The sequence below is a fragment of the Denticeps clupeoides genome, chromosome 18, assembly GCF_900700375.1.
Source record: "Denticeps clupeoides chromosome 18, fDenClu1.1, whole genome shotgun sequence".
In the NCBI taxonomy this organism is placed as follows: Eukaryota; Metazoa; Chordata; class Actinopteri; order Clupeiformes; family Denticipitidae; genus Denticeps; species Denticeps clupeoides.
The window spans coordinates 17,245,119-17,257,266 of NC_041724.1; the positions used below are offsets into that span (position 1 = coordinate 17,245,119).

At 40.3% G+C, this 12,148-nt stretch overlaps 1 protein-coding gene across 1 annotated transcript in view; it reads right to left on the bottom strand.

Annotated features, from left to right (window-relative positions):
* dock2 (dedicator of cytokinesis 2) overlaps nucleotides 1-11,421 on the bottom strand; it is a 97,335-nt gene extending 85,914 nt beyond the window's left edge. The window contains exons 1-14 of the mRNA XM_028959487.1: nucleotides 11,185-11,421; nucleotides 9,859-9,942; nucleotides 9,512-9,552; nucleotides 6,315-6,370; nucleotides 6,149-6,245; nucleotides 5,915-6,063; nucleotides 5,540-5,675; nucleotides 5,214-5,371; nucleotides 5,056-5,137; nucleotides 3,661-3,796; nucleotides 3,105-3,180; nucleotides 2,923-2,999; nucleotides 1,317-1,567; nucleotides 445-543 (exon numbers count right to left, since the gene is read on the bottom strand). Of these exons, the coding sequence (XP_028815320.1) occupies nucleotides 445-543; nucleotides 1,317-1,567; nucleotides 2,923-2,999; nucleotides 3,105-3,180; nucleotides 3,661-3,796; nucleotides 5,056-5,137; nucleotides 5,214-5,371; nucleotides 5,540-5,675; nucleotides 5,915-6,063; nucleotides 6,149-6,245; nucleotides 6,315-6,370; nucleotides 9,512-9,552; nucleotides 9,859-9,942; nucleotides 11,185-11,227 (1,485 nt within the window). The 5' untranslated portion in view covers nucleotides 11,228-11,421. The remainder of the gene's footprint in view (nucleotides 1-444; nucleotides 544-1,316; nucleotides 1,568-2,922; nucleotides 3,000-3,104; nucleotides 3,181-3,660; nucleotides 3,797-5,055; nucleotides 5,138-5,213; nucleotides 5,372-5,539; nucleotides 5,676-5,914; nucleotides 6,064-6,148; nucleotides 6,246-6,314; nucleotides 6,371-9,511; nucleotides 9,553-9,858; nucleotides 9,943-11,184) is intronic.
* Between the last annotated feature and the right edge of the window lie 727 nt (nucleotides 11,422-12,148).

Here is a 12,148-nt window from a genome sequence, read left to right on the forward strand (position 1 = left end):
TTTTCCCATTTTCGGCCACCGTTTATTAGTGTTTTCTGTAAGAAATCCCTTTCCCAGAATGTCCCACTTCTGCGCTTCTCTCCCCTGTCAGCTCGCGGTCGTGACAAAACCAATTGCAGGATCAATCTACCTTGGAAGTGGGCCACTCTCTGTATCACTGAATGGTTAAATATGGCGGGTGTCAACTGTAGGGCCTGTCAAAGCCCATTAAATGTGATTATGGGCTATATAAGAAATAAATGTTATTGTTGATGTTATATCTTTGCCATTCTTCACCATTAGTCACTATCACAAAACATAGACATAACATGGAAAAAAAAAAATATTTTAAAATTTGAATCACTAATCACGCCAAAATCTTTTGTATTCAAAAGATTGCTCCCACATCTCAAATAATTTTGTCTGTATGAGTATGAATTAATTAGTTTATTCTCCGCCACCTACCTTGAAAGTCTCCATCCATCTAGGCTGTTTGACCTGGTAGTAAATGACGGATTTGTATTCTGTTACTGGCCGATCTCCTGCCCCCAGGCAGATGGAATTCTAGAAGACAAGAGGCCACTGAATGAGGAGGGCTGTGTCACTTTTCTTGCAGGTCCGATGCAAAGAGGCTACTGCACAGGGAATAATCTACAAAAGAACACTTGTCCTTCCAGCAGGACACATGAGTCTCCACAGACGGTTCCTTTCTTCTGTTAGGGTGGAACACACTTGATCATCAGATACAAACCAAATATTCTATGTTTTTGCAGGATTGAAAGTCCCACAGTGTGACTGGACTGTAATGAGAGCAGACTATTCCTGTAGGAACATCCCCACTTTGAGTATGCCAGCAGAGGACGGTTTCTGTGTGCTCATATAGTGGAAGTACACAGAGGCCTGAAATATTTTATGATCGTTTTAAATAGGTAACGGTACAAATACTAGAAATGATGGACCTTGTGACCTTGTGTGTGATCTTAAAGTGAAAGTGCAGCACAGCTCACCGTGCACACAACAAAATGTGCCCTCTGCACTTAACCCATCATCATGGTGAGCAGCAGACAGCCTTGAAAGGTCCCTGGGGAGCAGTGTGTGGGGACGGTGTTTTGCTCAGTGCCACCTCAGTGGTACCTTGGCAGTTCAGGGATTTGAACCGGCAACCTTCCAATTACAGGTCCACTTCCTAGGCCACCACTGCCCCAAAATTAGGTACTTCCCTTTTATGACACAAAGAACCCATCACAACTAAGAATAATTTTTTCTCTGTTTATTTACACATATATTGTCACCCTTCAAATCTTCAAAATTGAAATTATAGATGCACAGTAGCTTACCGCAACAACCTTTCCCTCTTCGTCACACACCCACATGATGACCTCCACATTCTTCTGTGTTGTCTTGTTATACTTGTCAAAATCCCCTGCCACTAGGGTAAGATAGATGTCATTGCGGATGTCCCCGGGCATGATGATTTCAGGGAAACCAAGCTTCCTCGCCACTACAGTGCTCCGGTCCACCAGGTGGGGGTAGTCTTTACGTATCTGAACAATGTCTCCCACTAACACTTTCATGGTCACCCACAGGCCTACATAAGCAGAAAAAGAGGCTGTCTGTCAAGTTATCATTATGCCAATGGATAGCATCTATAGCTAATAATAAAGATATCACATTAATGTGGTAGTTCGGCAAATGTTATCTGTCCAGACCATCTGTAACATGAATTTACACTAACATGCACTGACTGTACTAAAAACAGTACTGACATAGCAGTAAAGGACACATCTATCGCAAAAAAAAGGGTGGTAGTAGCCTAGTGGGTAACACACTCACCTATGAACCAGAAGACCCATGTTCAAATCCCGCTTACTACCTGAGCAAGACACTTAACCTTAAGTTGCTCCAGGGGGGCTGTCCCTATAACTACCGATTGTAAGTCGCTCTGGATAAGGGTGTGTGATAAATGCTGTAAATATAAATGTAAACACACACGCAGGTAAACCATTTACATTTACAGCATTTATCAGATGCCCTTATCCAGAGCAACTTACAATCAGTAGTTACAGGGGACAGTCCCCCTGGAGCAAGTGTCTTGCTCAGGGACACAATGGTAGTAAGTTGGATTCGAACCCGGGTCTTCTGGTTCATAGGCGAGTGTGTTACTCACTAGGCTACTAGCACCCTAAACCACTGTCTCATTATCGACATCATTCCCAGCAGTTTTTTATCTAAGCAGGACATTTATTTAGGTGGACCTCATTTTTCTATCTAAATCTCTTAACTTTTTATGACCACTGGACAATAAATCTGTTTCATACCATGTTAAATATAAATCTGTAGGCCTGTTATCATAAGATGAGTTTTAGTTATTGTAATATGTAATAATTTGGACATAAAAATGCAATAAATTACAAACGCAGTTTGTTAATATGCTTAGGGAATTTACATTTAGCACTTATGACTCTGTACACCAACATTTCAAAACAGGTATGTTCATATCATTATGTTATGCAGAAAATAAGATTTGTAAAGCCTTTGTAATTTGATATTGAAGAAAAAAGTATTTTTTACACACTTTCACAGATTGGACAGACTCTGCCCAGCTGTTTTGCCAGTAGTTGCCCCTGTCCCAACTTTTTTGGGGACCTGTACTAGGCATCATTATGCCTTATTTAGAAGATAAAGGCATCAAATTTGAACATTAAACATCAGTTGTGAATAAATTACTGACTCAGGTGATTTAAAAGTCTTAGTTTTCATTTTACATAAAAAATGAAGAACATTCCAATTTTCCCAGAATTTGTGTGACAAATTACAAATAAGTATAAACAAAATAAAATGAAAATCAAATAACAATAGAAAGCTCTGGTCAATCTAAGTCTAAGTGAAACAATCAATTTAAGTGAAACATAATGAGTTTCACGGAGGTGATTGCAACTATACCTTGACCCCCGCTGTCCCCTCTTGACGCTGTGACTTTGTTCAGCAGAGTATGGAGGAAGTCATTTTCAGCAACCACCCTGCAATCCAGACAAAATACGGCTCATTCACCCGACACAGAGTATTAGGTATGGAGCAAGTGGCAGGCCAGACAAAGAGGTAGATGACAGAGAAGTGGTACTTACGGATGAAAGGGAATGAAGTACTGCTTCTCCTCATCAAACTCCATCTTTCCTTTGATGATATCACTGATGTCCATCACTGTGCACGAACACACACACACACACACACATATATATATATGTGTGTATATATTTAAAAGAAATTGTCAAAAGTGAAGAATGTCCCTTTAAAAATGGTTCAAAAGCAGGACAGAAGATCTAAACAGCATTTCAAGTTAATTTTGAAATTATTAACTTATTAATTTTGAAACAGGTCACAGGTCAGCTTTCAAATGGAGATGTATTCAACAAAAAAATCAACAAAAAGTTTAAAGTAAAAGTCATGCTTCTATAAATAAAGTCTAAACATTATGTCTATACATTAATGTCCAATGGATTTTTTTTTCAGTCAGAATGCTAAAGGGCGTTTTGCCATAGAGTTAAGTTTAATTGATATTCAGGTATGTACTATTTATTAAGAGAAATTGGCATCTCAAATTATGCTAACTGGAATGCTAAATACAGATAGAAAAACAGACAGTAGGAAAAGTTACAATAATAACCCTCTTCTGTACTCTACCTGCCACACCACATGGCCTACGCAGTCCCTGAGTGCATTTCTTGGTGTGGGTCTCTTTCAGGTCCATCCGGCCCACTCGCACTATCTTGCAAATCAGATAAATCTTTTCTCTGTTCAAATCTTTAGTCCCCAAATCCTACAAGAAGAGGAAATATGTATAAATGGGAGACTGCCAGTCAGGTTGAAAGAGTGAAAACAGACAAATAATATGTCCAGATTTTCACTGGGTGCAGACTGAAGACAGAGCAAAAAAGCTAAACATGTTTAAATTGTTTTAAAATGCTAAATTTCTAATATCATTTAAACAGATCAATTTATCATTACATGGCAAAAGACGATTAGTCTATTGTGCTACCACTTTCACAAATTATTCATTAAAACAGGAAATGTGTCTAAACAAAACCAATACAGATCTATATAAATGACAGGGGTATGGTATACACCTTGTGTATACTGTGTAGGGCTGTAACAACGAATCGATTATATCGAAAACATTTTTTTTTTTTAAACTGAGCACTTTGGCGATGAATTTCATAATCAATTTGTTGTGTTGCGTGACGCGGACAGGTCCCTGTATTTCGTACATCACAGCTATCTCAATATTATCTCAAGATGTTTGCTCAATTAATTTGAATGTTTACAGTCCAGTAAAAGCTGTGACATTCTTGAATAATTTTTATCACCCTCACTGATGTCCACTGCTAAGTGAGGAACAAAGTCCTCACATACTTTGGAGAAAAGAGCCTTGGCAAGGAAGAAAACCCATTATTGTGGTAGCCTGGCCAACCCATGTTGGCCAGGCTAACCAAGTGGGGCAGTGGTGGCCTAGCAGGTATGGAAACAGGCCCTTAATCAGATGGTTGCCGTTTCGAATCCTGAACTGCCAATGTGGCACTGCGGTGCGACTGAACAAAGTACTGTCCTCACACTGCTCCCCGGGTGCATTCCACTGCTCACCATGGATGATGGGTTAAAAGCACAGGACACATTTCGTTGTGTCACCGTGTGCTGTGATGTGTTTTACAATAACAGTTATTTCAATTCTTCCTCTGCATCCCTATGTCATATCAACACCATCTGAGCTGCTGTTTTCTTCAGCAGGCAGCACTGCCTCAAAGAAAAGAGTGAGCCTGAGCCAGGAGCATGTGGGCATGCTCACATTTTTGCATTGCAATGCAAAGTGTCTGTCTTTGTTATTTGTTTGTTTAATCTAATTCTATGATTAATAAAAAAATATTAATACAATCATTAGTTGGAGCCCCAATACTGTGCCTTTTGTTTTGGCAAGGCCAGAAGTGCTGAAGGAACTGTTTCTTAAAAAAAAAATGATGATATGATAATGTGGAGTTAAGGCACACACATAGTTGACAGGAGTATCAAGTGCAATGAACTCACAGTGAAGACAACTTTCAGGTTGTTGAGCATGTCAATCTCTGCAGGAAAACCTTTACTTCCCCAGCGCACCAGGTAGTTCTCACTGCAGACACACATAGGTGGCACAATGAGGTCAATGAACTGATGGATGAATGACAGTTGGATGTATAAAGACATACCTGATAATGGCTTGCTTTTGGGGGTCATACAGACACATGAACAATTCGGAATCCTCCCCAATGCGACACACAAAATTGCGTACAAATACAAAGAGACTGTGTGTAGGAGATGAGTGAATACGGGCTGAGATGCCAGAATGGTCCATCTGAACATTGGACTGTGGACGGATAATGGGAAACAGAATAACAGTCATTTTACAATAGTTAATATAAATTTTAGAAATCTATGTGATTATTTTGAATACAAATGGCAGTTAGTCAAATGTAAATTATTCTATTTAACATGCTTTCTACACTATTCCTATGAGTTTCACACTCTCACTGACCTGCTCCTCTTTAATGCGCTCCATGATTTTGGCTGTAGCATTCTCATGAGCTCTGAAAAGGCTGATGACACTAGCCTTCTCAGGGTCCAGGATATTTCCATTAGTGTCCCGAACCACTAGATCCAGTTCAAGAATCCTGAAGGAGAAGGAGAAGGAGAAGGAGAAGAGAAGAGAAGAGATTGGCAGCACTTTCGCAGCAATGTGACTGCTTTTTTTGACACCATTCCAGAAAGGTTTTGCATTTAAATGACATGGAATCTATACTCCATTAAAGTGCAAATTAGGCTGTAAATAAACAAACCCCTGACTGTGAAACTAGTCCTTTTTGGAAAAATGAGAAGAAGTATACAGAGGACTGGTGTGTAGGTGGGTTACTTGTTGCCGTAGTCAATCTTGGAAGTGACTTTCTGTTTCAGCTCCTTGAACTCGTCACTAGGCAACGTGCCTGACAGGAGTTGTGAGCGCCATTCCATCAGCTCCAACATGAGCCCCTGTACCTGTGTGACACGCTCTTTCTTACTGGCCTGAAGATATAGAAGGAGGAACAAGTTAGGGTGGTATCATCTACAAACAGGAAGACGATTGGGTCTTATGTATTATAACTCATACCACAAACAGCTGTTTCCAGATGCTGCCCCATTCTCTAAGAGTTGTAGTCACCTCCTTCACCAGGGGCATCTCAGCTGAGGTCACAACCTCTTCATCTCTGGAGTGAACATTATTGTGAAAACAAGACACTGACGAAAGTGTGATGAATGGAGTGATGGATGCTTACCCTCTCCTTTCAATAATAACTTCCTTCAGCTCCACGAAACTGGCAGGAAATGCTCCCTTAATGAGACATATATGTACAATACATATATATGTATATAGTCAACAATTCTGTGTTATTCTGTCAATATGAGGTGCTGTTTGTACATTAATGAGGAAAAAAATTAATGGAGGAAATGTATATATACACACACACATACACACACACAAACAAACACACACACAGATTTGTTGACTTTTTTGCAGATTTATTAACAAAGAAAAACTGAAATATCACATGTTCCTAAGTGTTCAGACCCTTTGCTGTTACAATCATATTGTAATATCTTGGAATTATGCGTGGTTTCCTGAATGCATTACATACCCAGCTTTAGTTAGGGGCGCTAGTTGTAGAGTTACCCACTGTCTTGAAGAGGACATGTTGCCTTAACACAATCACTGCACTAGTTACCCTCAAAATTTAGGTTTGACTACAAAATCCTACTTTTGACCTATAAAGCTCGCCCCACAATACCTGAGTGAACTTTTAGTTCCTTACGACCCGCCATGCCCCCTTCGATCAATGGATGTGGGGTCACTACTGGTACCAAAAGTACAGAAGATCCTTCTCATATAGAGCTCCGCAGTTGTGGAAAGGCTTGCCAGTCAGTGTGCGGAACTCAAACACAGTCTCAGAAAACCTTCTGTTAAAGTCCAAGACACTCATTTCACTTCACTTTGACACAGTGTCAATTATAAAGTCCACTTTATCACACAGTCCCCCTGTTAGACACAGACAGTGTTAAATTCACCCTAGTTAGGCTGTCCTAGTTAGGGTACCGGGCCACTGTAGCATCAATATACTATTATTACCACATATTTCAGTATCGGCCCTACAATGCCACCGTCTACCGCTGCTACTGTTTGTTTTCTCTGAGACACAGAATCAAGCGCACAGACTACTGGTAGACCCCAGTGAAGAGACCAGCAGATAAATCCTGGTTCCTGACAACTGCTAAACAATGACTCAGCATGAAACGAACCAGAGGATCACCACAGCCACCACCACCGTAACAACTACAGCTTCAGGGTGTCAAGGGGTTACTCCGGTCCGGGATCATGCGTAATGTTCTTTAATCGTTTTTACCTGTGTCAATGTATAAAGCTGCCCTGTTCGTTTCTGTTCGCCATCAGATCTTTGAAGTCATGTTCCATGTTCACCAGCATCTCGGATGTCTCCCTGTCCTGTGCTTCACAATTAAACCCTGGTTTCGTGATGTCTTGCGATTGCGTCCTTCCTTCCTCATCTTCTCATCACCTCTTTGTCCTCCTCTCCATGCACCTGCCTCATCATGCCAGCATGGTTGTGACACAGGGATCTTCAAATGGACCAGGAACATCATAATGGACATGTAATGTAGACCATGACACTGGACTACACTCTGGACTTCTCCAACCCTACAACTGTAGGACTTTTTTTTCTTTCTTTCTTTCTTATTAGACAAATCCTCACAAACCCTGCACTGACACCATTTGCAGACTCACTCTACCCTGGAAGGGGGTCCCTCTCTGTATCACTCCTTCCCAAGGTTTCTTCCTTTCTTTTTTTCTCTCTCCTAGAGTTTTTTTGTGTGCAGAAGGGTCAAGTGTGAGGGGTGTCAACTGTACGGCTTGTCAAAGCCCATTGAGACATACTGTATGTGATTTTGGGCTATATAAGAAATAAATGTAGTTGTTGTTGTTGTTAATGGGCTTTGGGGCTCCTGGACATGAGACCGGAGGCACGCTTTCAGCTAAGAGAGCTATGGAGGGTGTTAAAGTGGCGGTTTGGAGAACACTGAGTGCTGTCTCACCTCCGTCAGCTGTTGGGAGACACTGGGAGTAATGGCACTCTCGCTCGGCAAACCTTAGATGGAGCAGTGTTTCCGGTGGGGCAGCTGGGCCATCGCTACAGCAACGAGGAGGAAACGAAGTAGAAACACGGCCGGCAGGAGGCGTCTCGCTCCAGCTCATTGTCGGGCTTTGTACTGGACTGAATGAACACTTTTCGGATTATACAGGTTGGACAATGGAGAAAGGTTCATTTTTTTCAGTTGATGTTGATGTTATTACTGTTGGGAGACTGTTCGATGGTTGCGGAAAAGGACCTTGGGATGGTGGGTCGCCGGAATGTTGGATGTCGGGTTGGGCTAGGTAATGTCGAGAAATTATGCATGGTTAGGGGTGCTAGTTGTAGACAGGTTGCCTTAATAGGCTTTGGGGGAAATGTGTGTTGGGGGTCTCAATGACTTAAACTTGTTAAGTGAATCTGCTGTTTAAATAAATATGGATTTATTCCCTTTGGGCGAGCCATCTACTCCTTCTGACGCCCGGCGCTACAATATATTTAACTCCAGTGCTATCCATTTCTTCTGCTCATCCTTGAGATGGTTCTATACTTTAATTTGAGTCCAGCTGTGTTTGATTATACTGATTTGAATTGATTAGGAAAGCCACAAACCTGTTTATATAAGGTCTTACAGCTCACAATACATGTCAGATTTGAGGAGAATCATTAGGTATTGCCTGAAGAGTTCAGAGACAGAATTGTGGCAAGGCACAGACCTGGAGCTGCGCTTAAGATTCCTAAGAGCACAGTGGTCTCCATAATCCTAAAATAGAAGACCTTTGGGACAACAAGAACCCTTCCTGGAGCTGGCCGTCCGGCCAAACTGAGGTATTGTGGGAGAAGAGTTTTGGTGAGAAAAGTAAAGAAGAACTCAAAAATCACTGTGGCCGAGCTTCAGAGATGCAGTTGGGAGATGGGAGAAAGTGGTAGAAAGTCAACCATCACTGCTGCCCTTCACCAGTTGGGTCTTTATGGCAGAGTGGACTGATGGTAGCCTCTCCTCAGTGCAAGACACATGAAAGTGCGCAGATAATCCCCAAATCCAGGTGTGAAATACATTTTGTCTTTCCCAAAAATAATCATGGCTGTATTAGATCAAAAGGGGGCTTTTACTAAATACTGAGCAAAGTACTTAGGACCATGTGATATTTCAGTTTTCCTTTGTTAATCTGCAAAAAACTTTTACTGAAATGTTTTTATTATATATATGATACAGGATCACACAGCTGTTAAAAGGTTAATGAAATTAATGAATTTATACATTTCTATGCCACAAATCTCAGCCCAAGGTAGTTAAAATAACACATACATAAAATAACCAAATATTGGTGTACCTGCTGCGCCTTGTTTTTGGCCAGGTAGCCCTTGAACCAGCCTAAAAACATCACAGAAATCCAAGAAGACATAATGACACATCTTGCTTGGCAATAAACACAGATATTCACACTGACTTGACCTTTCTAAATAAAAATTAGAAATAGCATCGTCTGTAAAAGTCTGCATGTCAACAACTTTAAGGGAAATGATAATCGGTTTTGATTTTATATACTTTCCTCCTTTACAAATATTTTTAAAAATTTGCTGCTTATGTACATATGTGTGTGCAACATATGACCACATAGAGTGTCACACAATCACATACATTTCAATGATATGACAAATATGCTTTTTTCAGCAATACCTCCACATGACTCCAGAATATGCACTGTATCGCCCACCTCAAGGGAGAGCTGTTTCTCATGCTTAGCTGCAAAGTTCCACTTAACTAAAATATTGGAGGAGTGAGAGAGAGACGACAGGTGTCACTTGTAAAGGTCAGAAATAAAACATGCATGTTTTTACCATGTTGTTACCATGTTGTTTCAAAAATATAGAAAGACAGCGGAGAACCCTGAGGAAACCCACAGCAAGGCAAAAAGCCGGAGTCGGTTCGATCCAAACTCTCAACCTTGAAAGTGTTATGACATGCAGCCCAGAAAATCAGCTGCATCAATTCAATTCAATTTCTCAATCATGTTGGTGCAATTAACACAAAAGATACGTAATTCCTCTCACTCTTAATGCAGTTGATAAAGTAGTGCCACATTTCCCCACATAGATTAGTATTTTCATGGTTTATGATTTGTACATTCTCATTATTCAGGTCCTGCATTGCATTAACATTGTCTGCCAGATTACATTAAAGCGTTGTAATGGCATCAACCATTACAAAGAGCAGGTCCAAACTACAAATTTCAGAGCCAAATAATAAAAAAAAATAGCCTAGATTTGACCTTCAAACTTTTCTAATCATTTTACAACTGAAAATTCCATTTAAAACACATAGATGCTCTGTTTCTGTTTTCTACCACAGGGCTACTTCCTCTCTACTTGACTTCCTGTGTCAGGTTGCTTAAACACAGAGAACCTGTCTGTGTGTCTTATCCGCAGTCATCAGAAAAGTGTTGTTTGTTTTGCCTTTCGTTCATGAGAATTCTATAATTACTGGGTTCACTTAAGTCAATTACATTAAATTCATCAAATGTATATGTGAGTTTGTGGGAGACCATTCACTTCCTCCAGTAAAGAATACCCAGCAGCTGCTGCAACACAGTGGCAAAGACAGTCTCTATAATCTGCCTCAACATAGACTAATGCAATTCATTTTCTCACTTATCAGTACAATTCAAATTTTCCAATCTTTCATGTTGAGTCTCTCCAAACGTATGTAGTAAAACTTGTATGAAATCAGAATGACCTCCCAATAAATGCGTAATGACACTCCATAATGTAAGCATTGTCAAAAATTATTTAGCATTTTTAATGTTTCTGTGATTAATTTCTTTCATTCAGACAATAATTAAAATACATTTCACAATCAGCCTGCTGTTTTGTGACCGTTTGACTTACACCTGCCCACATCCTGTATAGGCAGGAAATGGAGGACAAGTTTCCAGACTTTACATGCCAGTACTCTTCTAAGTGTTATAAATGTACATTTGTGTATCTAATTAGAAAAACATCTTACCCACGCCATATTTCTCATTAGTGGTGCGCATCCATGGAGCCATGGCTAACAGCAAAGACTGTTCCCTCCCTCGGTTTCACTGTTGGTCAATGTACAGTTACCTCTCACTTCTGGGTTTCAGTGTTTCTGCATTTGTCTGTGTGTGCTCCTCCCCTTTAATTTCCTTCCTCTACTCTTTTTGTTCAGTTTTCATTTCTTTATTCTTTTGCAGTGTCTATTAAAGCAAGTCAGTAAAACTACACTGAGTGGAAACATAACATACTGTCCATAAATGCTGACTATATTTTAATAAAAGAAAAGTGCAGCAACATCACTGGCTGTTAAAATTCACCAAATATGACTAATAACTGAGAAACTAAATATGACAATAAATCACTCTTAAGATGAAACTTAATATAATATTTACATTGTTAAACTACATTTCATTCAAGTTGTAAAAACATGTGATCACCCTATTTTCCCACAAGAGGGAGGTAAACACACATTTGTCTCCTGCCCCACTGTTCCAGCAGCAGCAGTAAACACAACCTGTTGCATTTTATCTGCCACAGTAGTTAGATGTTATATGTACATGTTACACGAATGACAGTTAAATTTGCATAATTCAACCGAAGCCACCAGATAATAGATATTAAATAGTTTATTAACATATGAAACCATGGCTATTACTGCCATCCTCAGCTCTGAGCGGGTAAGCAGCTTAAATTTACCTGGGGGTCCACATCACTGAGGGCCTCTGCTGGTCACTGAACAGCTCAACAGTGCTTGTCCTTATTGAAGTGGCTGAGGAAGTTTGGAATGTCAGCCCAGATTTTCAGCAGCTTCTATAGATGCATTGTGGATAGCACACTGACCAGCTGCATCACTGCATGGTATGGAAATAATACTGTGAACGCCTCCATAGAGTGATGACAACTGCAGAGAAGATTATCAGGTCTCTGCTGCCCTTTCTGGAGAGCATCTA